We start from the raw sequence: 27,613 nt of genomic DNA on the forward strand, positions 1-27,613 counted from the left end.
GGCTAAAGATTGCAGGACTTCCTCTATCACTCGATCCTAACCTTTCCTCCTATTGCTTGCCGACCCTCTGTGTTTACCTGATATTGTCTTCTAGTTTTACACCTCTTCAACTAAATCCACATAAAACTCAATTTCGCCACAACTTGTCAGCACCAATTAACCTCCCCAAACCAATACAACAACAAATATATAACAAAAACCCAACTTTCCATCCCAAGAATCCTGAAACTTTTGCCTCTGCTGGCCCATTTAAGACTTGCAATTTCTAGGCCCTTCCTCCATAGCTAGCTTTCCAGAAACTGTCCTCCTCCAACATTCATGACTACCTTAAAGTGACATTCTATATTCCTCCTATACCCCTCCCCAGCCCCCACCTTGAATTTAAACATGCATAGTTCACTTTTGTTATACTTTCACTCGCTGTGAATCGTAGTAATGTTTGATTATGTACTGTACCTTTTTGTTCTTATATATTTTCACTAAAAATCTGTAAAAATTCTAAGTATTAAAAAAATAAAAATAAATCAGTTCCTCTAATCTTTTCTCATAGCTGAGCTCCTCAATAACCTCATATCAGTTTGGTTGCCCTTCTCTGCACTTTCTCCAGTTCCCCAATATCCTTTTTTGTGAACTGGTGCCTAAAACTGAACAGCATATTCCAGATCAGATCTTACTAATGATTTGTACAGAGGTAAAATTATATTTCTCTTTCTGCTGTATATACCTCTCTTAATACAAGGAAGAATTGTGCTCGCTTTGGAAGCCAGAACACCCAGATCATTCTGCACCATTGATTCCCCCAGTTGTTCTCCCACTAGTATTTATGATGCATGCATATTAAATATATATTTATAATATATATTAAATGATTATAGTGTTCCTTCATTTTTATATTTTTAAAAGCTCTTTTCCTATTATTTATAGATTTGTTAACTGTGGACATGAGCCACATAGGTTTTATTAATGTTACGTTTCATAGTTTCATAGTTAGTAAGGTTGAATAAAGACACCAGTCCATTCAGTTCAACCTGAGTGAGTGTCTACAATTGTCCCTATCCCTGTACATTACACACTAACATTGGTCCCTACCCTCAAGGAGCCCACAGTCCAAGGTCCCCATTCATATACTAGGGCCAATTTTGGATAGAAGCCAATTAACCTACCTGCATGTCTTTGGTTTGTGGGAGGAAACCGGAGTACCCGGAGGAAACCCACGCAGGCACAGGGAGAACATGCAAACTCCAGGCAGGTAGTGTCCTGGTTGAGATTCGAACCAGCGACCCTTCTTACTGCTAGGTAAGAGTGCTAACCACTACACCACTGTGCCTGCCGTGTTTTTATATGTCCAATATGTGCTTCTTGCTAACATTAAATAAATCACGTTATAGTCACTGCTACCCAGATGTTTATTTATATGAACAATAGTAAGAAGCTCTACATGGTTTGAGACTACCGGTCCAGTAGTGCATCATTCCTAGTCAGGGCCTCTATGAACCAAACCATAAAATTGTCTTGTAATAGGTTTATAAATTTGTTTATACATTTTTGTCCTTTAACTCTCCCTGCAGTTCCATTACTCCAGTCAATTTCCAGGTCGTAAAAATCCTGCATTATTATTATGGTCCCATCCCTTGCAGTCCTTTCTATCTGTAAGGAGCAGAGTTTCCACCTCCTCATTAACATTGTGTGGCCTATAAAACTCCAATGATTACCTTTGTAGTACACACACCCATGTGAAGTTCCACCCATAATGCTTCAACCTCATCACACTCTCAATCAACTAGGTCCTCTTTCACACTTGCTTTGAGATCACTTCTCACATAGAGACAGACACCACCACCCCTCTGTTTTACCCGTCTTTATAAAAGAGAGCATAGCCAGGCATATTAATAGTCCAGTAATGTGAAGAATGAACCCAAAATTCAGCAATACCAATTAATTTATAGTTCTCTTCATGCACCAAAGTTTCCAACGCGCCTATTGTTCTTGGCAGACTTCTGGCATTGGTGAACAAACACTTTAACCCATTGTCACATTTTGCGCACGTATTTTGCATATTTCTTTATTTTAGTACAAATAGTACAATTTCCAATGGCTATGCCCACGAGTGCTATAATTCTCAGGAATTGAGGGAAAAGTTTCCAGTTTGGACATTTGTTTCAATGATAGCTGTGTAAAATGGCATTTCCTCCATTTCGGGAGATTTCTTAGCACTTTCTCATGATATACTATATATATATATATATATATATATATATATATATATATATATATATATATATATATATATATTATAGTCTGGTTTTCAGTCACAACACTCCACAGAAACAACCCTACTGATATTCACTAATGATTTTCTAACCGTTAAAACCAATAGCCATTACTTCATACTCGCACTGCTAGGTATATTGGCTGTCTTTGATACTGTTGACTACTCCTGTGGCCTCCAAGACTCTGCTCGTTTGTGGTTCTCCTCCTACCTATCACAGCATTCTATCAGTGTTGCTTACAACTCTGTCTCCTCCTCTAAGCTTCCTCTTTATTTAGTGGTCCCCAAAGGCTCTGTCCTCAGACCTCTTTCCTTCTTTATCTATACTTCCTCCTTTGGTCACTTTATAATCTTCCACAGCTTTCAATACCTATGCTGATGATACCCAAATCTACTCATCTACTCTGCACCTCACCCCTTCAGTCTCCTCTTGCATTGCTAATTTACTAACTGACATATCAGTATGAATATCACACCACTTCCTCAAACAAAATCTTTCCAAAACCCAGATCATAATATACCCTTTGTACCACTTGCCCCTTCCAACTAGATTTTAAGCTCTCATGAGCAGGGCCCTCTATGGCTGAGCAAAGAACATCTATTCCCTGATGAAGATTTCTCAACAATAAAAACACATTGGGAATCTTGTGGCTCATCAGTATTTTGTTCTCATACATTGATGTTTCATATGAGCATTTTGTGAGGGTATTATCTATGCATGTACGAAGACCAGAGTTTTTAACGCTCATCTTTTATACTTTGGACAATAAAAAACTTCTTTTATATTTATCTTTGTTTCTTTCTGGCTACAACAAATTCCGCAGGGAGATGTTTTCTTCTTTTGTTCAATTTCAAGGGACGGAGCATCTTTGAATACATGAACAATTCACAACATTCTGATAAGGAGCAGGGACCTCCTAACCCTCTTGTATTGACTTTTGTTGTAACTTACCTGTCTTCCTTTATATTGTAAAGGACTGCACAAACTGCTGGTGCTGAATAAACCCTGTATAACAATGTTAATACTATTAACTATGCATTTATTTTGCATATCATGAAAGGAAATAAAATCATGAAACCTGTCTGAATTGTGCAGTTGCTCTTCTTTTTATTGCTCCCACCTTAACAAATGAGATTCAATTCACAAATCTTTAACATAAGGATATGTCTCTCTGATTTATCAATGTGACTGTGAATTTCAAGTCTCATTGAACTTAGCTGAAAATAATTGTCACTTTTATTGAAAATAAGTATAATTATCCCGATATCTTTTTCTTCTTTAAGATTGTCTTTATTTGTTGTTACACAGTGGTGTTGGATTTAGCTTCCTCTTCTCCTGGGTCCTTATGCTCGTTGTAATCATCACATTCCTGGCTGGTGGAAATGTTGAAAAGCTAGTATGTGAGCCATTTCAAGACAAGTCTTTGTTTAAGGTGAGGATTATTTGTATTAATATAATCTTAATCGACTTGGGGCCTGGGGCTACTGTGGAGAGTTGGAAAACAGTACAGCAGGAGAGTTGGAGAAAGCACTTAATCTACAAAATACATAGTAAAAGCAGGGAGATTCTTGCACTGCATATCCTTTCCAGCAAGGAGAACAATGAGTAACTCAGTAGTGACATCACTAAATCTCACTCCAAATCTATTGAGACTGGTAGTTAAAGGCAGCAGTGCAGATACACAGCAATGGGGCCGTAGACACAGGAATGGCACTGCTATTTTATAAGGAAGCATTCAAGACAGAGTACTGCTTAGGCATAATTAACATTTACCTATAAAGTAGTAAATCCGGTTCAATCAAAGTAAATATGTAGACATTGTATTTGATCTTGTCTACTGATGTTAACTTTCACTTGTCGTTTTAAAAAAGGCATTATTAGCAGAGCATTGTAAAAAAAAATTTTTGCCATGTGATGTAAGCAATCACATCGCATGCAGGAGCTCTGCATGTCGACATATAATCCATACAAATATGAAGCTTTGGGCAGGAATCCCATTTACCTCTCCTTCTAGATCATGTTGTAGTGCATACCTTATCAAGCTGCAGCCTGTATGAAAGCCTAGAACTGTCAATCACCAACTTTCAAACTGAGCTCCAGGCACCAGTGGCCAGCTTGGAATTTTTCTACTACCCAGAATTGCTTAACTTTTATATTTGTTTCTAATTTAAATTCAAAATACAGTATTTTTATATAGGCTGTTAACTTTCAGGGTCACCAAAGAAACATAATAGGGCTTTAAAAGGACTACCATACTAGCCCCAGATTTTATTTATTTTATTCATATATTACAGGTGCTTATATAGCGCTGTCAATTTACACAGCACTTTACATATATCTTGCACATTCATATCAGTCGCTGCCCTTGTGGATCTTACAATCAAAGGTCCCTAACTCACATTCTTACATGCACATACTAGGGCCAATAAACCTACCAACAGTTGTAACTGTTCCTATGCCTGACTGAGATATTTGACATTTTTGTCCATGCTACCTAAATAACAAATGCCTCAATTAAAGCGGTTGTATACCCGCTGATATATATATTTTTTTTACAGACCTGTGAGGCAAAAGGCATAACAAGCTAGTATGCACCGCATACTAGCTCATTATAAAATACTTACCTTAGAATGGGGCCCCGACATCTCACCCAATCCACGTCGAGGGAGCTGACATGTTCCCTCGGTGTGTCTTCCGGGTATTACGGCTCCGACGCTGTGAGTGTCCAGAGCCGCAATGTCACTCCCATGTGCGCAGGAGATTTATTTCTGGCAGGGTTCGGCATCTACCATGCTTTCAGCCGAGAATCCCATGTGCGCATGCGCCTCTGCAGTCAGCAGCTCATTGCAAGGGGAATATCTTCTAAACCGTACAGGTTTTGGAGATATTTTTTTACCTACAGGTAAGCCTTATTATAGGCTTACCTGTAGGTAAAAGTTCAAATTTTGACTATACAAGCGCTTTAAAATGACTTTTTAGGTTAAACTATATCTAAAGCCAAAACTTGGATAGAGTATGGAATAACCACTGTTTTTTGCAATCGGTGTCCCATCAGGGAAATTCCCCTTCAATTCCTGTCCTGTATTTACACCAGGAGAAAAGTAGAAATAGACAAACCGTAAGGGGAACCTCCCCAGAAGGGACACTGAAAGCAGTTAAAACTGATATTAGTTCTAGTCACGTACCACTCAAAAAATACAAAAGAAACCTTGGAATATATATATATATATATACACACACACTTAATGCGATAATATATAATACAATCTCACATATGTCTTCCAGCAGTCTATAACTTTTCTATTTCCTCTGAAACATATATGGATTCCTCACAGCTTTGAACTAAATATCTAGAGTTCCGTGAGCTCTTACACACCCACAAAACATTTACAGTTGTTAAGGCCTGAGGGGAGATTTCAGAATCAATGCTGGTTAGAGTAACGGTAACCCTTAAATTGATGGGATTAACTCTGTATTTAACCAGTTCAGCCCAGGAAAGATTTACCCCCTTAATGACCAGGTTATTTTTTGCAATACGGCACTGCGTCGATTTAACTGACAATTGCACAGTCATGTACCCAAACAAAATCTATGTCCTTTTTTTCCCACAAATAGTTTTCTTTTGGTGGTATTTGATCATGTCTGCGGTTTTTATTTTTTGCACTATAAACAAAAGAAGAGTGACAATTTTGAAAAAAAAAACACAATATCTTTTACTTTTTGCTATTATAAATGTCCCAAAAAATGTAAAAAAAAACAAATTTCTTCATCAGTTTTAGCCAATAGGTAGTCTTCTACATATTTTTAGTAAATGAAAATAATGCAATAAGCGTATATTGATTGGTTTGCGCAAAATGTATAGCGTCTACAAAATAGGGGCTAGATTTATTGCATTTTTATTATTATTTTTCTTTTCACTAATAATTACGGTAATCAGCAATTTTTAGCGACTGTGACATTGCAGCAGACAGATCGGATACGTTTGACACTTTTTTGGGACCAGTGACATTTATACAGCGATCAGTGCTATAAAAATGCACTGATTGCTGTATAAATGACACTGTCAGGGAAGGCGTTAACACCAGGGGCAATTAAAGTGTTAAGTGTGTCCTAGGGAGGTGCTTTCTAACTGGGGGGGAGTGGACTGACTGGGAGTACAGAGAGCTTGCTGTTCCTGATCCCTAGGAACAGACGATCACAATGTACTCCCCTGACAGAATGGGGATCTGCTTTGTTTACAAAGGCAGATCCCCGTTCTGCCTCTCCGTGGACCAATCGTGGGTGTCTGACAGACAACACGGGCGTTGGCTCTGGTGCTGCGTGTGCTGTATCTACTACATGTAGTGGCCTACCCCTACGGCGATTTGCACAATAAAGCCACCCTGCCGCAGTATATCTACAGCGGGAGGTTGTTAAGTGGTTAAAGTGAATGTAAACCTGATTGATTAAATTTTGGCTGGGCACATATATCTGCAGTGTTTTCTTATCTCTCTTCAAAGCACTAAGTCCCATAGCTTTCTCCTGCTCCGTTCTTCTGTTATCAGCATGATAACTTCTGACAAGTTCTCTGTCACAGGAGATAAAACTAGGCTGAATTTTGTCTCTGGGAGGGAGCTATAAATAGATTACCAGAGAGCCAAACTATTTATAGAACAGCTCTGAGAGTCCGTGTGTGTGTGTGTGTGTGGGGGGGGGGGGGGTGACTTTCCTCCAATTAGCTGTCTTGGCTGTGTGTCTAGAATTCACACTCAGTGCTGAACAGGAAGAGAAAATTTCTTAACACGATATGAACTTTCTAAAGAATATATAAAGCTGAAGACCGCAGATATACATGTAGGGATTATGTAGGGAGATTTGTTTCATCTCTGTGTATCATCTGAGGCTGTTCACTTCACTGGGTATATGTGAGGGTTTACATCCACTTTACATTATACTGTACATGCACAGGTTTTAAAAAATTACCATTGTATTCATTAATCTGTAAAACATTCAGAATGGGGCTCAGCTCTCACGCAGCCACCACTGATTGATTACTAATTTATTTGTGATGTTCATGACTAGGGTATTAAAAAAGACCTGTCTGCCAAAATTCTTCATCATTATTCTTATACACCAATAAATTACTAATAAAGATCCAGCATCCAACACAAAGCGTAGTTTAAGGGCCCATAGCCTCCTTTTATTAGACAAAATGTATAAATGTTTCATAAATTATAATAATTCAGTTCACACACAATTCAAATTGGGTCCTTTGAAGATTGGCCTCCAGCCATACCACGTCAACTCGGAGATGATTGCACAATTGACAGCAGATTTCGCCCATGAAATAAATAACCAGTTCACTAACACTTAACCACTCATAGGGGATCCCATAGGGAATGCCTGGACCAAGATAGGTTCTTACCCAGTTTACATTTTTATCCAAAAAAGCCACATACAAGTACCTAGAAACCCCAACAGCTGCTATGACTCAGACAACTGCAAGACCCTATTTACCTGCTTTCTTTAAAAAAGGGGCAGACGGGTAGGAAGTTCACCTGGTGGTGACTTTAAACCCAGTCATGTAAACTCTGCCCCTATGCTTCTGACCTGTTTGTTCTGGGCCTCTTGGTACAAACCAGTTGAATCAGTTTATATAATTATTAGCCTGAACAACTTAAAATTATTGCATGATATTACTGCAGGTTAAAATACATTTTGTGCACTTCAGGTCTGCTTCCACGAACACGCATTGTTTATCACTGTAAGCTACAATACAACACTCAGAGCCAATGCTAACATTCTGTCACAATCAGGGGTCAGGCTTGAAAGCCAGTAACTATAGCTGCAGAAAGGTAGACACAGAAACCAGCAGATAATGCACAAGCAGGTCCCCTGGCAGGTGGCATGGTCAGACCTGTGGCATAGTGTCCAGGCATTAGCCAGTCTTCACCAGAGCTCCTGATGGTGGAGATGAGCATTGCTGCATACTAGTACCAGGTTGTGGTCCTGGATCCCCCCACCAGGAGGTGAGTAAGCTGGTATCTGGTAGAAGATGTAGCAGGTAGGGATCAAGAAGAAGAGTGGTCCGTAAACAAGCCAGTTGTCAGTAGCAAGTGGTTGAAGGTTGGAATCAAGTGGAAGCATAGTCAAGCAAGATGTTGGTTGGAGAAGAGCACAGTATTCTGGTAAACAGGAAGTGCAAAGGCAAGGCTTAAATTGAAGTGCATAGGAGGTGCAAGGAGGTCACCAGAAACAAGATAGAAAGTAAGGTTGTTCAAAGGAACAGACAAGGATATGTCCAGCGTCTCAGGTGGCACAGCAAGAAACGCTACTGCCAGACCCAACTGAGGTCCTGGGTTCAGATCTTGTCCTATAACATTCAGACCTTCAGGTTCCTACTGAAATATAGTAGGCTAAAAGCAGAAACAGATCTCATTGACCGAATTTGCAAAACACATTTTTCACTGAGCTTTTAGACTTGCCCTTTCTGTTTTTCCATTAAAATAACAGGGACTTGTGTCATGATTTTCTCGCTAAACAACAACCAATGATTAGACTATGCCTATTCTACCATATTTAGGAAACTGACACTATAATTGTTAGTAGATTATTGGGATTGGTATATTACTTTTCCCCACTTCAGAGAATGATGACACACTTATTCATTTGTTGAGCTCCCCCCTTAATGATCTTCTGAACCTGCAGCAAAAACCTAAAAAACTAAATTCTTAATTAAAGTGAAGTGCCTATAAATCAAATCCAATAATATAATAATAATATATAAGCAACTAAAGTCATCATTCAGCTTACAACATCATATAGCGTGAATATAGACATATTTCATAAAATATAAATATTGATACAAAAGTGATCCATAAAGTGCATATAAGTCCATAATACTCTGATCACCCAGGATCAGTTTTCAGTGTCGTTAATACAGCAATAATAAATGTAACTTGATAGGTGACTATGAATATTGAAATCTGCAGCAGTGATTACATTCAGGTGCTCCCCACCCCAAGGTAATGGCCGCTCACCTCGCAATTAAGTTTGGTCAATACACACTTTTGAATCATCAAAACAGATTCCAAATCAGGTTGCAAGGTCCACACACTGCTCAAAGATGTGACCTCCTCACATATTAATATCAACAAGAATCTCCATAGCGTGATCCATTTTAAAAGATTTTATTTATTTAAAAAGATTTTATTTACAGCAAACAAAGCCCTATTATAGGGTACTCACATGGGTCTGGTGGGTTAGTGCACATTTTTATAGCATGCCTTAATAGCGCCAAGCCGTGGATGAGATTATGTGCTTCTACTCCATATGGTAGACCAGGTGTCTCCTGCTCCATCCAGTCCCCTCTCCTATGCATGTATCGATACAAGGGAAATATTGTATCTCCATCAGAGGGATGAAGATACGATATTTCCCTTGTATCGACATACATAGGGGAAGGGACTGGATGGCGCGGGAGACAGCTGGTCTACCCTATGGAGTAGGAGCACACGAAGCTGAATGGCGGCTTTAGTCGCTTATATATTATTATTATTATTATTATTATTATTATTATTATATAATTAGGTTTTTTTCTGCAGGTTCAGCAGATCATTAAGGGGATAGCACAGCACAAGATTTATTTATTTATCTGTGATTCTCAGACATTAGTATGGGACGTGATTAGTGATAGCAGCTGTCATTATACTATTATAAGATAGGAGAGCTTTTATTTGGTAGCTCGCAAGACCTTTACTATATTTCTTTGTCACTTATTCATTTGGTTACCAGACACACTTTCTTTCATTGGGTTTCCTGGAATATACGCCGAGTTTCCACTACATTGGTTGGCTTCTGGGAATGGATAAAGAGTTCTGCCTAGTCTTGATATATTTATTCCAGCTTTAGAAATCCTTACAGTTTAAGAATTCTGTATACATTGGCATATATTTCCTGCCATTGCACCCAGTCTGGTGTATAAACCATTCATGATCATTGTAGACTGCTGATATTACTCTGCCGTAACCAGGTCAAAAGTTTCAAATTGTATCATCATTTAACACATCATGCAGATAAAAGTTAGATCCTATATTAAATCTGCTAATGTTACATAACAAATAAATATCCTCACTATCATTACACAAACAAGCCCCACTGTCTTGTACTATTTGAGAACATGTCAGATACAAAGAAAGTAGTGTTGAGCCACAAAAAGATTTTAGAAGCCACGTTTCACATGTTGTGTCTTTGATGTTAGCACATTTCAAGAGAAGTAACATCTTTTCAGACAACTGCCTTAGGCTGAAACACCAAGAATTTCATATTGCTGTACAGCTAAAAAATGTACAAATAGTTCTTCTAAATACCTGATTCATCCACACCCCTAACAAATTAGATGCAATTGCATAACTTGGAATAAGGAAGGACAGAAATATTTTAAATATGAGCCTTCCCGAATGATTCCGTAATCGTTTTGAAAATTAGCTCTAGTTCATATATTTTCTAAGGATTGATTGAACCAACACAACATTCTCTTAAGCTGCAATTACTTTAAAATGACTTCACGGGGCACCTTGTCGCTAGGCTGGGGTTACTGGTCATCTGTCACAATACTGCCCCTGAGGACCTTTGGTGTTCCGTTATGCTTAAATATCTATACTGCTTAGTATGGAAGGTATTAGTTAGGTGCTAACCATGTTATCTGTTCATGTCTACAAATGCTAATAGAATAATCATGAAGACACATTGCAATTTAAAATAAAATATTACGTGCTTCTTAAATGTGAGCCAGTGATGTGAAAGCTTCTTGAAAATAGTAATAGCTAAAGAGAAAAACTGTTCCAAAAAAATGACATACAATACATTCACTGACAAGAAGGTGTAGTGATTACAAACTGCCATATACATACCTATCTTGCTTTTGGGCCCATCCAGAATCCATCCAGAATAACGTTTCTTTGGATGGATGATGATCACATACAGACAATATTATCATATAAAAGTGAATCTGCTTTGAAGAGATTTACAGACTTGGTGTTATTCTGTTGAAACAGAAATTAATTTATATTGACTTACAAAGCTGCACAAGTTATTAATGTTTATGTAAAGGAAAATTGTTTTAATTGTTTAGTTTGGGACAGAGTGTAGAAGGCTTAGACCCTTTGGCAAGTTTTAAGTGCTGTCTCCATACCCACTGGGGAGACTATTTTCATGGAGGGAAAATCCCAAGCATTTTAAATGGTAACCAGAGCAGTTGGTTAGAGAAGTCCTCAATTGGGGACATCTGCTCTGTGACAACTCACTGACCTGACAATTCACAGTGCTGGGATAAGCTGTATTACCCCATCCTTTTCATTTTGAACGTGACTCCAGGTAGACAGGACTAGCGAAGGAAGCCAATGTCGCCGCCTCTATCGGCGAGATTGACACCTCGTGGGCCCCGTCGCCTGGTATGGATTTAAAGGGGAACCCCTACGCAGAAAAAATGCAGTGGGGGTCCACCCAAAGTCCATACCAGACCCTTATCCGAGCATGCAGCCCAGCCGGTCAGGAAAGGGGATGGGGACGAGCGAGCCTCCCCCCTGAACTGTACCAGGCCGCTTGCCCTCAACATGGGGGGGTGCTTTGGGGAAGGGGACGCCTTGCGGCCCCCCACCCCAAAGCACCTTGTCCCCATGTTGATGAGAACAAGGGCCTCTTCCCGACAACCCTGGTCATTGGTTGTCGGGGTCTGTGGGCGGGGGTCTTATTGGGACCCGGGAGCCCCCTTTATTCCGGCCCCATCCTGTGAATGAGTATGGGGTAGGATGTACCCCTACCCATTTACCTGGGGGGAAAAGTGTTAATAAAAAAACACAACACAGGTTTTTAAAGTACTTTATTAGACAGCTCCGGGGGTCTTCTTCCATCTTCGGGGGTCTTCTCGCCGGGCTCCTCCACTATCTTCTGCTCTTTTACAGCTCTTTTACTAGCGAAGGAGCCCGGATTTCTCCTTCGTCGCCGCCACCGTCCGGGGGTCTTCTTCCAATTTCGGGGGTCTTGTCCCACTCTTCGCTTCTTCTGCCAGGCCTCCGCTATCTTCTTACAGCTCTGTTACTAGCGTTGGCTCTTCTTCTTCCTTACGATGTTGACATGACGCTCTCTCCAGCCGTAATGGCAGGGCCGCGTTGTGCGGCGACTTATTATAGGCATATGGGGCGGGGTCACCAGGTGATGTCACCTGGTGACCCCGCCCCTTATGATGTCACATTCCCAGCATCCTCTGGGGCTGTAACATCATAAGGGGTCACATGTGACATCACCCGATGACCCCGCCCCTTATGCCTATATAAGTCGCCGCACAACGCATCCCTGCCATTACAGCCGGAGAGAGCGTTGTGTGAACATCAGAAGGAAGAAGACGAGAAGAAGGAGAAGAAGGGAAGAAGGCGGTGACAGCGACAAGACCAGGCCAATGCTAGTAAAAGAGCTGTAAGAAGATAGCGGAGGCCCGGCAGAAGAAGCGAAGAGTGGGAAAAGACCCCCGAAGTCGGAAGAAGACCCTCGGGCGGCGGCAGCGAAGGAGAAAGCCGGTCTCCTCTGCTAGTAAAAGAGCGGTAAAAGAGCAGAAGATAGCGGAGGAGCCCGGCGAAAAGACCCCCGAAGTCAGAAGAAGCTGTCTAATAAAGTATTTTAATAACCTGTGTTGTTTTTACTATGCTTTTTTCCTCTGAAATGCTGGACTGGTTGCATGAATTGAGGGAGTCTGCCGTTGAATGTGGTAAGTAATAAACCTTATCCCTGCACCCCTAGACACCCCTACCCCCAAAGGTAGATTTTTTTCTAATTTGCAGGGTTCAGCTTTAACATTTATTTTAGAGTATGATTATTTTCTCATTGTCAGTAGAATAGTTCTATGTGTGCTGTTAGGCATTTATGGTTGTGTATCTGATGTGTTGTACTGAACATAATTCTGTGCATTCTGTAGGTTCTGGATACCCCTTATCTGCTGAACTCACAGTGGAAAAATTACTTGTCTGGAGTCTTATACCAAAATGCCAATGTTAATCTTACATTTGAAAAAGTGTACAGGTAGGAATCGATCATGGTGTCTGATGACACCCATTCTGAAGACACCCATAGACATAAGATTGTGGTCTGAAAAAACATGGAATTTTGAGTCCAAAAATAATTTGTCTCAGAAAGGTTGTTTATCTGAATGCTTTCTTTGTTCAGCCAATTTTTTTATTGAATGAGTTATATTAAAACCAGTGAAAATGAAATATATATACATATATAGCCAAATTCACAGTAGCGCAACAATGACACCTAATTAGTTCAATGTTCAATACAAACATATAATGATCAAATATATATAATATTCCATGTGCAAAGAAAATGTAAAAAAGATATAAAAGGTAATAAAATGAAGATGTCATAAAAAGAAAAACAAAACAAGAGTCCAATAGCAGTCCTCTTTAACCACTTCAGCCACGGAAGATTTCCCCCCTTAACCACTTTCAGACCGGACCATTTTGCTGGTAAATGACCAGAGGTCTTTTTACACTTTGGCACTGCGCTGCTTTAACTGGTAATTGCGCGGTCATGCAATGTTGTACCCAAACAAAATTTGCGTCCTTTTCTTCCCACAAATAGAGCTTTCTTTTGATGGTATTTGATTGCCTCTGCGATTTTTATTTTTTGCGATATAAACGTAAAAAGACCGCAAATTTTGAAAAAAAATGATATTTTCTACTTTTTGTTATTAGAAAAATCCAATAAACTCAATTTTAGTCATACATTTAGGCCAAAATGTATTCAGCCACATGTCTTTGGTAAAAAAAAAGTCAATAATTGTATATTTATTGGTTTGCGCAAAAGTTGTCACATCTACAAACTAAGGTACGTTTTCTGGAATTTACGCAGCTTTTAGTTTACGACTGCCTATCTCATTTCTTGAGGTGCTAAAATGGCAGGGCAGTACAAAACCCCCCCAAATGACCCCATTTTGGAAAGTAGACCCCCTAAGGAAATTGATAAGAGGCATGTTGAGCCCATTGAATATTTTATTTTTTTGCCTCAAGCGATTGAATAATGACAAAAAAAAAAATTTTTTTTTTTTTTTACACAAAGTTGTCACTAAATGATATATTGCTCACACATGCTATGGGCGTATGTGAAATGACACCCCAAAATAAATTCTGCTGCTTCTCCTGAGTATGGGGATACCACATATGTGGGACTTTTTGGGAGCCTAGCCGCGTACGGGGCCCCGAAAACCAAGCACCGCCTTCAGGCTTTCTAAGGGCGTAAATTTTTGAGTTCACTTCTCACTACCTATTACAGTTTTGAAGGCCATAAAATGCCAAGATGGCACAAAACCCCCACAAATGACCCCATTTTAGAAAGTAGACACCCCAAGCTATTTGCTGAGAGGCATGTTGAGTTCATGGAATATTTTATATTTTGCCACAAGTTGCGGGAAAATTACAAACTTTTTTTTTTTTTTTTTTTTTTAACAAAGTTGTCACTAAATGATATATTGCTCATGCATGCCATGGGCATATGTGAAATGACACCCCAAAATAAATTCTGCTGCTTCTCCTGAGTACGGGGATACCACATATGTGGGACTTTTTGGGAGCCTAGCCGCGTACGGGGCCCCGAAAACCAAGCACCGCCTTCAGGCTTTCTAAGGGCGTAATTTTTTGATTTCACTCCTCACTACCTATTACAGTTTTGAAGGCCATAAAATGCCAAGATGGCACAAAACCCCCACAAATGACCCCATTTTAGAAAGTAGACACCCCAAGCTATTTGCTGAGAGGCATGTTGAGTCCATGGAATATTTTATATTTTGCCACAAGTTGCGGGAAAATTACAAACTTTTTTTTTTTTTTTTTTTTTTTCACAAAGTTGTCACTAAATGATATATTGCTCACGCATGCCATGGGCATATGTGAAATGACACCCCAAAATAAATTCTGCTGCTTCTCCTGAGTATGGGGATACCACATATGTGGGACTTTTTGGGAGCCTAGCCGCGTACGGGGCCCCGAAAACCAAGCACCGCCTTCAGGCTTTCTAAGGGCGTTACAGTTTTGAAGGCCATAAAATGCCAAGATGGCACAAACCCCCCCCAAATGACCCCATTTTGGAAAGTAGACACCCCTAAATTTAGGGGTACACTAGTGAGACTAGGTAATAAATGGCGGGTGCCCTGAAACTATAAAAAAATAAATAACCAACCAGCGTCACCTGTAACAGTTATATGGTGATCACTGGTGAAAGGGTTAACTAGGGGGCAATTAGGGGGCTTTATGCGGTAGTATATGGGGGTCCCTGGCGCTATAAAAAGCTGCAGCGAACCTAAATACCTACCTGCCTAACTAGCGTCACCTGTGACACTAATACAGCGATCAGAAAAACGATCGCTTATTAGGCTGGGTTCACACTGGAGCGATGCGGGAACGCCACGAATGCGCGGCGGGTTCCCGCATCGCATGCCTCCCGGCGGCAGTTCACACTGCCCTATGCGAACTGCTGGGAGTGTCAGTGAAATGTTACTGACACCCCCAGATCAGTTCGCATATCGCAGTGCGATCTGCAAACTCGGATCGCATGGTGTGAACACCCATGCGATCCGATTCTGCTGCGGGCCAAAAAAAGGGTCCCGTGCGAATTTGCGGCGGGTGCGGCGGGTGCGGCGAATGGCTGAACTCGAATCGCACAGAGATCGGATGTGATTTGCACTGCAGTGCGGTGCGAATCGCATCCGTTCTCATAAACCGCTGCAATGTGAACCCAGCCTTAGTGACACTGGCGACGGGGGGTGATCACGGGGTTAAACCTTTATTGGGGGGGTTAGGGGGGTACCTTAGAACTAAAGGGGGCTAACCCTAACTGCCCTAACAGTTATTAGTCACAAATGACACCCGCCGGGTGATCAGGGGGTTAAACCTTTATTAGGTAATAAATGGCGGGTGCCCTGAAACTATAAAAAAATAACTAACCAACCAGCGTCACCTGTAACAGTTATATGGTGATCACTGGTGAAAGGGTTAACTAGGGGGAAATCAGGGGGCTTTATGCGGTAGTATATGGGGGTCCCTGGCGCTATAAAAAGCTGCGGCGAACCTAAATACCTACCTGCCTAACTAGCGTCACCTGTGACACTAATACGGCGATCAGAAAAATGATCGCTTATTAGGCTGGGTTCACACTGGAGCGATGCGGAAACGCCGCGAATCCGCGGCGGGTTCCCGCATCGCATGCCTCCCGGCGGCAGTTCACACTGCCCTATGCGAACTGCTGGGAGTGTCAGTGAAATGTTACTGACACCCCCAGATCAGTTCGCATATCGCAGTGCGATCTGCAAACTCGGATCGCATGGTGTGAACACCCATGCGATCCGATTCTGCTGCGGGCCAAAAAAAGGGTCCCGTGCGAATTTGCGGCGGGTGCGGCGGGTGTGGCGGGTGCGGCGGGTGCGGCGAATGGCTGAACTCGAATCGCACAGAGATCGGATGTGATTTGCACTGCAGTGCGGTGCGAATCACATTCGTTCTCATAAACCGCTGCAATGTGAACCCAGCCTTAGTGACACTGGCGACGGGGGGTGATCACGGGGTTAAACCTTTATTGGGGGGGTTAGGGGGGTACATTAGAACTAAAGGGGGCTAACTCTAACTGCCCTAACAGTTATTACAGTCACAAATGACACCAATGCAAAAAAAAAAAAAAAAAAAAAAAAAAATGACATTGGTGTCACTGTGACTGGGGGGCAGGGGTAATTGGGGGGGTGATCGGGGGGTAAAGGGGGGGTGTGAGTGTGCCTGGCATGTTCTACTGTGTGTGGGATGTGTTGGTGCAACTTACTGATCCGCTCTCCTCCGTGTCGGAACGAAAAATACCGACACGGAGGAGAGAATACATCACTTCCTCTCCTGTGTTTACATTACAGGAGAGGAAGTGATGTCACCGGGGATTTCTATTCGTCGGGAGCGATCGCGAGGGGGTGGCCATGAATGAATGGCCGTCCCCTCGTCCGGGATCGCTCCCGTACGAATACCGACCGCCGCAGGCACCGGGCGGGGGCCCGATCGGGCCCCCGACCCGCGGGAGGCAAGGGACGTACATGTATGTCCTTATGCCTGCCCGTGCCATTGTACCGACGTACATCGGCGTGCGGCGGTCGGCAACTGGTTAATGACCAGGCCATTTTTTGTAATTCGATTTAACTGACAGTTGCACGGACACAATTGATGTCCTTTTGAAAAATAAAACAATATTTTTTACTTTTTTCTATAATAAATATCCCCCAAAATAAAAATAAAAAAATCTTCATCAGTTTAGGCGAATATGTATTCTAATACATATTTTTGGTAAAAAAAAAAATCCCAATAAGTGTATATTGATTGGTTTGCACAAAAGTTATAGTGTCTACAAAATAGGGGATAGATTTATGGCATTTTTATATATTTATTTTTTACTAGTAATCTGCGATTTTTAGCAGGGCTGCGACATTGCGGCAGACAGATCGGACACTTTTGACCCCTTTTTTGAGACCATTGACATTTATACAGCGATCAGTGCTATAAAAATGCACTGATTACTGTGTAAATGTCACTGGCAGGGAAGGAGTTAACACGGGGCAATCAAGAGGTTAAATGTGTTCCCTCATGTGTGTTTCTAACTGTGGTGGGGATGAGACTGACTGGAGGAGGAGACAGATCGCTGTTCCTAATTACTAGGAACAGCAGATATGTCTCTCCTCTCCTGTCAGAATGGGGATTTGTGTGTTTACATACACAGATCCCCGTTCTGGCTCTCGTGGCCGCGATCGCAGGTGGCCAGCGGACATTGCAGCCACCAGCCACACCCATCGGGTCCCCTGCCGTGCAATGGGGCGCTCGCACGCTCCTGCTATGGCTCTTGAAGGAGCCGATGTACCAGTTCGCCGTTTGGCAGAAACGAGCCGACCTACCACCGTATAATGACGGTGGCTGGTCGGCAAGAGGTTAAACAACAAAAAAAAAAGTGATGACAGTCCCTGTGATGTCCTAATTAAGAAATAACACTGTAAGGTATCCACCACCATATGTGTTGCATCAGACCTGCTCCCATTAGGTGGAAACTTACCAAATGTATTTGACTACCACTCTCATGGTTAGGCCAGTAAGCCATACAAATCAGTTGTTCAAAGATTCCTTAATAAGCCAATCCACTTCTCCACAGGTCCTTGTAGAAAAGGTGCATATCCATGGGTACTTGAAAAAGAAAGGCTTCACTAGTGTAATATTGTAAAGCTCAATCTCGATCGCCGCGGGGATACCCGCGATCACCTCATGGAGAGGAAGAACGGGGAGATGCTAAAGTAAACAATCATCTCCCTGTTCTACCTAGCAACAGTGACACTGATCTCTGCTCCCTGTGATTGGAGCAGAGATCAGTGATCTGTAAAACACAGCCATGCCCCCACAGCTAGCAACACGCCACCTAGGACACACTTAACCCTTACACTGCCATCTAGTGGTTAACCCCTTCACTGCATTTACACAGGAATCAGTGCATTGATATAGCACTGATTGCTGAATAAATGACAATGGACCCAAAAATGTGTCAAAAATGTCCGATGTGTCCGCCATAATGTCGCTGCCATTCAAAAAAAAAAAAAATGTTATAAAAATGCCATAAAACCCATATCCCCTATATTGTAAACGCTATAACTTTTGTGCAAACCAATCAATAATCACTAATTGCGATTTTTTTTTTTTTTACCAAAAATATGTAGAAGAATACATATCGGCCTAAACTGAGGAAAAAAAATATTTTTTTTATATATTTTTGGGGGATATTTATTATAGCAAAAAGTAAAAAATATGTTTTTTTTAAAAATTGTTTTTTTTGTTTATAGCGCAAAAAATAAAAACCGCAGAGGTGATCAAATACCACCAAAAGAAAGTTCTATTTGTGGGAAAAAAGGATGTCAATTTTGTTTGGGAGCCACGTCGCGCGACCGCGCAATTGTCAGTTAAAGTGACGCAGTGCCGAATCGCAAAAAGTGCTCTGGTTAAGAAGGGGATAAATTCTTCCAGGGCTGAAGTGGCTAAGGGAACTTTGAACAACTGATTGTTATGGCTTACTGGCCTAACCATGAGAGTGGGAAGGCAAATAAATTTCATGAGTTTCCACCTAATGGGAGTGGGTCTGATGCAACACTTACGGTGGTGGATACCTTACAGTGTTTTCTCTTAATTAGGACATCACTGGGACTAGAATCACATTACTTTTGTTGTTTAAAGAGGACTGCTATTGGACTCTTGTTTTGTTTTTTTGTTTTTATGACCTCTTAATTGTATTATCTTTTATATAATTTTTACATTTTCATTGCACATGGAATATTATTTATATTTGATCATTATATTTTTGTATTGAACACTGAAGTAATTAGGTGTCATTGTTGCGCTATTTTGAATTTTGCTATATATACACTTTGGTATATATATTTAATTTTCACTGGTTTTGATATTTATGGCTGTAAATAACAGCATTGATTGTAATTTTTCTTTGTTATTTGAAGGAGAAATCACTATTATATATATGTGTCTGATTTGTGAGATTTAATTTTGCATCCTGTCCTGCAGACACAATAGAAAGTGGAAGTGAGAAATATATCTTTCAAAAAGGAAAAAAAAAAGGTTTTGGCTTTGGATATATTTTAAGATAACGTGATTTTATAACATATGCATGTGTATTGCTTCTAACATTAACACAGTAGTTCTGTATTAAGCCTCGTACACTCCGTACGATTGTTGGACAACTGAGCATCTGATTTTTGTCAAAAGGTTGTGTTCCTGGATCTTGTCTTGCATACTAACGTTACACAGATTGTCGTGCCACAAACATGAATGTAGTGGCGTACTACGGGGAATTTCAGCTCTTGAGCTCCACCCTTTGGGCCCCTTCTACTAATTTTGTGTTTGGTGAGCATTGATTCCAAGCGTGCATGTTTGTACTTTCGACTTTTGTGTGACGGATTTGTGTACTGACCATCTGAAAATCTGATGTGGAGCTGTCGTTTGACAAAAATTTACTAGCCTGTCATTCAACATTTGTTGGCCGAAAATTGGAAAACAATTGTTGAAAGGAGCGTACTAAAGGTAAGAACTTTGGGCAACAGCCTGTCAAACGGCAATCCCCTTCTGATTTTCGTACCGTGTGTACGAGGCTTTACCTGACAAGGTGTTGTGTTTATTTTTTTATATGTACAATCATTTATTTGTTATGGAATAATCCTTTGTATGGCCTCTTTCACACCGACGTCCCGTTCAGGCCCGCCTGTCAGTTTTTTAGGCGGACCTGAACGGGTGCTCCATAGAGGTCTATGGAGCGTCGGATGTCAGCGGTGACATGTCCGCTGACATCCGACCCGCTCCGATTCGAAAAAGTGTAACGGAGGAAAAAGCTATTTTTCCATCCGTCTGCGGATCGGATCGGGTGACGACGGGCACTGCGGTCCGTCGTCATCCGATCTCCCATAGGGGAGAGCGGCGCTGTGACAGATCCGTCCCTGCGCAGTGTGCAGAGACGGAGCTGTCATCTCCCTGCTCAGCGGAGATCGGCGGAGTGATCCCCGCTGAGCAAACGGACATCCACGGGGCGGATCAGAACTGATCCGCCCCGTGTGAAAGGACCCTATAGAGGATAATTTACAAGTCTGGCCTGTCTATAGTTAAAGGTGCAGCAAGATTACATAAAGTAATACTATACCTGGAATGACAAGGCCGCCCTGCACATACATCACTCAGACACATGTGAAAGAGCTTGTTCACACCAGTTCAGTTCAGTTGCACTGATCTGCACAGATCAACGTAGGCTGAAAGCGGACCTACAGTAATTTTTTTCAACTTTTCATCGAATAAATCTTCTGCCCTTGTTGTTTTAACTTTGGATAGTAAAAAAGAAATTCTGGCAGTAAATATCTTATACGGTCCACTTCTTGTTTCTTTTCTAGTCATTAGCCTAGGCATATGACATCATGCACAGCTCTCTCTCACTCTTGTGAGAGTTTGCCAGGAAGGAAGGGGGGATGAGTCATAAGAGGGCCAATCAGAGCTGCAGGACTGCAGAGCTGAAGGTGTGCCTCTGTGTAAATCCAGGCTTCAGCTGCCCACAGTTAAAATGGATGCAGCCAGACTTAGTGGAGGGAGATTTCCTCAGCATATTTGGCAAATACAGAATCACAGTATATATAAAATAATATGCAAAGTGGTTGGAGGGAAGCTTCAGAATAGCAAAGATGTTTTTAGGGAGCTCAGCTGAAGTCACAATCGGCCACCACACTGCAGCTTCACTGTGGTACATATGTGGATATTTTCAGAGTGGTGTAGTGGCAGTAAACACTCAGAGTACAGTTGTAATAAAAGAACTGTATTGTAATTGAAGTTTAATAAAGTACCACTCCCTGGAGAAAAGACAACCTAACTGGAGCGCACTCACAGAATGTTGCAACGCAGAATATAACAGTAGGTCTCAGGTGCACTGACAGGGTCTGTCTCGGGGTATGGAATGCTGCTTGGCCGGTCTGAACCCAAACGGGTGGGGGCTTCCAGGAAAGATGGCATGTCCCTGCTCTTTCCCTACTCCTCTGGAACCTCTCACTGCTGCTAATTACTGTCCCTGACAGACGGGGGAACTGTCCCTACACTACCCACACACGAAATGCGCACCAAGCCTAGGAGCCAGGGTCTTAAAAAGACTCTTGCTTACCCAAGATGGCTTCCAGAGTCACATGGGGCGCCAGCATCCAATTGGATAGCTCCCACAGTGACCCAGGAAACCATAGAGGAACCATGTTCCTCTTGACTTCCCCTCATCTGCTATGTCACAATGGTTAAGTGAAAGTAGACTGCATCTGCATACACATACAAATTAACTCAATGTCAAAGAAAAAGGGAAGCAATGCCTTGTGTTGCAATACAAAGTACCATTCATCTCAACCGCCTGTGCACAGCAGACACCAACCCACACACTTAAACAGTTGATCAGCTGTGGGATTGATTTTGTGAACATATGAAAGCCACAACATATGAGATTACCAGCATTTGGACAGGAAAAATAGATTACACAAGTTGTATTAAGTGTTGCAGAGTAAAAATTATAGGAGAAAGAACTACAAATGGAGACACTATACTGCTGGAAACCAGTTATGAATAATAGCATAAAGCAGTATCAGCTATTATGTCATGTTCTATTGATTTTTTTCTCTTTTTTTACTTAGTGACTGCAAAGACAACAAGGGCATTTTTACTGCACTTCAGATTGATAATCTTTTTAATCTCAATGAATTCCTTAACATCAGCATGGTAAGAATAATTGTTTTGCTGAATGGTGTTTTCATGATATGGCAAGAGTGAGATTCACAATGATTAGGATGTTTGGTTATATTTGAAACTTACAATATTTATTTCATTTTACTTAAATACTATTATATGTGCCCGACCGTTTTTAAGACGGGGCAAAAGGGGCAGCTGCCCTGGGCCCCATCATTGTTGTGGGGCCCAAAGCAGATACCTCATACTTGCCAATTATCCCTGTTTAAATTCCCTTCCATAGTTACATAGTAGGTGAGGTTGAAAAAAGACCATCAAGTCCAACCTATGTGTGTAATTATATGTTAGTATTACATTGTATATCCCTGTATGTTGTGGCTTGTCCCTTGACGTTTTAGTCCCATGCTGTGTCTCAATATCTTAGTGTGAAGTTCTGTTACTAATTCTGCTCAGCTCTGCCCTATTGCCGTGTACTGATGACTCACCTGCAGACTCTGTGTTTACATTTAAAAAACATGCATTAATATGTAAATAGAGGCAACATTAATATGTAAATAGCTGTGGACCGACGGCATTGATATGTAAACAGAGGCAGCATTCATATGTATATCATGCCCCCCTGAGGTCATATCCACCATCACTTCTGCTGAATGCTACCCACTGGGGAGGTAAAGGGGCATGCTGGAAAGTCCTGCCTGCAACTGTGGTAATTAAGCCTACCATCAGCCTCTTCTGCAAAGGTAAGCAAATTAGGGGTGGAATACTTTTTCAAAATAACACAACATGATGCCACAGCACTCTGAATTTTAGTGCATCTGCATATCCACATCTCAGCTGATGCATCAGGGCGTCATTAATAATTAATGGCACTGTTGTATATCTGCTAAAGAGCAGCACATTTATGTGGTGTCAGTAAAGCAATTTTGTATGCATTCCCGACACACACACAAATGTGACTTGGTGTACAATTCTTTGATTCACACTAGTGGCCAGTGTGAAGGTCTCCCTTACATTAGTGGTCAGTGTAAATCCCCATTACATTAGTGGACAATGTCAATCCCCATTACATTAGTGGTCAGTGTAAATCCTTCTTTACATTGGTGGTTACTGTGAATGCTTCTATTACATTAATGGTGAGTGTAAATCCCCATTATATTTAGTGGTCAGTGTAGAAATTCCTCTTTATATTAGTAATTGGTAAAAAAAAATCCCAACTTGCATTTGTGGTCAGTTTCAAATCCTCCCTTTATATTGGTGGTCCACATTGGTGACTAGTGAAGAAATCCCCCTTTATCAGTTGTTGATATAAAATCCCCATTACATTGGTTGTCAGTGTAAATTCTTCATTACATTTGTGATCGGTGGTGATAATTGGAGGTTATTGTAAATTCGTCCTTATACTGGTGGTTGGTGTAAATGCTCTTATTACATTGATGTCAGTGTAGAAATCACTCTTGATATTGGTAGGTGGCATAAAATCTCCCGTTACATGGTAGTCAGTGCAAACTCCCCCTCACATTGGTGGTCAGTGTATCCCCCCCCCCCCCCCTCACATTGGTGGTGATTGAAAACTCCCCATTACATTGGTGGTTAGTGTAGAATCTCCCACTACAATATATACTGTACTTGCCAAAGATTTCCAGCTTTGCTGTACATGATTCACAATTTGCCACAGTGTACTGCCTACTAACTAATCCCATCCCCTCACCACTGCCACTGATCCCATCAACCCCACAGCAATGCCACTGATCACATCCTCCTCCCTAAGCATTGCCACTGATCCCATGAGTCCTAGGACCTCTAGGAGTTTTCTGTCTATTAATAGGTCCCCACACCATCACCTGTCTATGGTGTGCAGGCAGGGAGGAGATAATGAGCTATAAAATTTGGCAACCAATCAGTGAGCAGTAATTATGTGCACTAACCTTATGCAACCAATCATTGAGTGGTAAAGATATGCCGTAACCTCTTGCAACCAACCAGTGAGCAGTAATAATATGCAGTAACCTCTAGCAACCAATTGGTCAGTAGTAAGGATGTCCAATAACCTCTAGCAACCAATCAGTGAGCAGTATTGATGTACAGTAATCTCTAGCAACCAATCAACAAGCAGAAGTCATCTGCTGTAACCTCTAGCAAATAATCAGTGAGCCATAATGTGTGCTGTAACTTCTAGCAGCCAGTCAGTGAGCGGTAATTATACACTGTAACCTTTGGCAACCAATTATAATTGCTGCCTGATCTGATTCAGTAAACTGATTTTGAGTCTAGCTGCTATGTCTCAGAGCAGGTGGAGAGCAAAATTGCATGGGGAGGGGGGGCAAGAAATATTTGCCCAGGATCCAATCAATATTAAAGACAGCCCTGGATATGTGGAGCAGCACTTTACAGAAACCAATAAATCACTGGCATAAATGGAAGAGCTTGCAGTCTGACGCATCCCCTAGCAGGGGCGTAACTATAGGGGGTGCAGCAGTCGTGACCACAACTGGGCCCTGTGCTGCAGGGGGCCCATGCAGCCCCCTCTACATATGGCCAGCAGCAGCATAGGCAGCTAGGGGTACCAGTGCACCATGCACACGGGTGGCTGGAGGTGGAGGGTGACTAGCAGAGCTCCATGCTCGACTATCGCACTGGCTGCTCTTTAGTTGTGCATTCCCTGCATGACCTGTGTCCTCGGCTGGCTCCTCAGAGTACCCCTCTCCTGCTCCATGCATTGCTGCTCAGTCCGATGTCTGTTCTCCCCAGCCAGAGTCCCGCCCCCCCCCGAGTCCGGCCCACACTGCACTGCATACTTCTCCCGGGTAAACAAACTTTAAGCACACAGATGCAGTCCAGCCCTATGAGAGCCGGCTCCCCAGAGGACACTGCAGGCTTGTCTGCTAGCTCCCCTCCTCCCCCGTCATACACAGATGATGAAAGGTCTTTCTGGGAGATATGCTGATCACCCATCCAGCACACTTGATGGAGCCCAAGCCAACATGGATGAGTGCGTGGCCTGCAGCTTGGTCATGGTGAGTGAGAGGACCCCATCCCCCACACACCATTACTTACCCCCTCCATCTCCCCCTTGGGACAGGGGCCCCTTCTCACGTGGGGACAGGGACCCCCATCTCCCCTGGGGACAGGGACCCCCTCTCACTTGGGGGCAGTAACTTCATCTGCCCTGGAGAAAAGGACCTCATCTCTTCTGGGAACGGGGACCCCATCCTGCCTAGGGACAGTCCCCCAATGGGGCACCTAAAAATAAAAATAAAATAATAAAAAAAACTACTGATGCCAGTGGTGAAACTACAGGGCTCACAAAGGTCATACCTGTGACCACGCCCTGGAGTTCCACCGCCGGACTCGGAGGGAAGGGCCCTGGCTGGGGTTCAGGGGGGCCCTTCGTGGTTTCTTGCATCGGGGGCCTGAAGGTTCTAGTTACACCACTGTCCCCTAGCACTAATTTGGAGATGCCAATAAAATACTTATACCTGATCTGCATAGTTATTCATGCTAATGACCTAAAAAGAAGTGAACCCAATGAGTCGGCTTGACAGTCAGACAACTTTCCAGAAGGAGAAGTCAGTCTCCATGTTTCTCTCACTTCTGGTTTCTTCTAATTTCCATTATATTTTGCTCCTCCAGCTTGTGGGAAGGATCCCTGAGGAAAATATATAGTCTCCTTACAGATTTGCAAGGATTGACCCAAGTACGGTACTTTAGCACTAAACACTGATGTGTTGTTTAATGCCTGTGATAGCTGAGAGACATGAAATGTGCAATGTATGATAATCTGCAGGTTAGGTAATGATTGAAGACCACACGGAAAAGAAGAAGTCTTTATAGTGGGAAAGGGGCCTTTAGAATTTCAGGATCTGCACTTTTATTATTATTGGCTGTAGAAAAAGTGGTCTCCAAACAGCAGCTTGTGGGCCGGATGCAGTCTTATGGGGCACTATTACTCTCACTGATTTGTGGCATTATTCCTGTCACTGACACCAACAAAATATTTTCTCTGACATCAACAATGGAGCAATATTCCTCCCATAGACATCAATGATGGGGTACTATTCTTCATGCTAACACCAATGATAGGACACTGTTCCTCATCGCATTGACCACATGCGTTATGTAACCCCCACCGACCACCAAGCCTGAGTCATTGTTTACTACCACTGATGCTAAGGCATGTTCTACTCCCACTGGCCACAGCCTGCCCCCCCTAAAATGTGAAGGACATTAACTGGCCCTTTGTTTAGAAAGTTTGGAGACCCCTGATGTAGAACATACTAATTTCCTGTCTCCACCGCATCTGAAGAAGAAAGAAAGGGAACCCAATCTATCCCTTACCCAATCTATTCAAAGGGCTTTAGGAGGCCTCAGAATGTTATTGTCAGCCCTCATTTGAGACAACAGCCTACATGTTGCACACTTCTGGTGTTGGAGTATATGGCGATATTGATTCAGCACAAGGTTGATATCAGAGGTTTCTTTAATTTCTTTATTTGTTGTGATTTTCCCTTTTTAGCTGATTGCAATTTAAAACATTACCAATGTGTAAATTAGGTATTCAGATGCAAATGCTGCATTATGTATTCACCTGTACAGGTTTATAGTGTTATGCTGGGCATAGCAAGACAAGGATTACAATTAGCTTTCAGCCAAATGGTTTCCTAGCTTCTTGTGATCACATGGTAAAAAAAAAAACTGGGTGGATATAAATGGAAAGTACCTAAATTCCTCAATAAAAGGCCTTTTCCTTCAGTTTCTACCCAACGTTTGGTTGCTTGAAATACAGATAAAGCAGTGATGGATGACCATGGGCTTTGGCCTTCTAAGAATACAGTAACTAGTATTTGATTTTTTTTTTTTGTTTGTTTTGTTTTTTTAGTATGTAGATGAAATATCAGAACGGATTGACACAATGAACATCAACTTGAACAGCATTGTGTTGCTTGATGATAAAGGAAAACAAAACTTACTGGAATTCAGTGCAACGGGAATTGATGGCATAGACTTTGATGCATTTCTGTCAGAAGTATGTTATGAGTTTGAAACATATTT

At 41.8% G+C, this 27,613-nt stretch overlaps 1 protein-coding gene across 14 annotated transcripts in view; it reads left to right on the forward strand.

The window, feature by feature from the left end:
• The window catches only part of PROM1 (prominin 1), a 377,121-nt gene that overhangs the window by 270,040 nt on the left and 79,468 nt on the right, over positions 1-27,613 (forward strand). For all 14 annotated transcript variants that reach the window (XR_013272366.1, XR_013272373.1, XR_013272375.1 and 11 more), the window contains 4 exons: positions 3,579-3,702; positions 13,219-13,322; positions 22,513-22,597; positions 27,441-27,587. Coding sequence is in view for 4 of the 14 variants with exons in the window: in XM_077477743.1 (XP_077333869.1) it covers positions 3,579-3,702; positions 13,219-13,322; positions 22,513-22,597; positions 27,441-27,587 (460 nt within the window). In the remaining 10 variants the exon portion in view is untranslated. The remainder of the gene's footprint in view (positions 1-3,578; positions 3,703-13,218; positions 13,323-22,512; positions 22,598-27,440; positions 27,588-27,613) is intronic.

The sequence above is a fragment of the Lithobates pipiens genome, unplaced genomic scaffold (genome assembly GCF_037356315.1).
Source record: "Lithobates pipiens isolate NorthernLeopardFrog02 unplaced genomic scaffold, aLitPip1_a1.2 Scaffold_13, whole genome shotgun sequence".
Classification (NCBI taxonomy): Eukaryota; Metazoa; Chordata; class Amphibia; order Anura; family Ranidae; genus Lithobates; species Lithobates pipiens.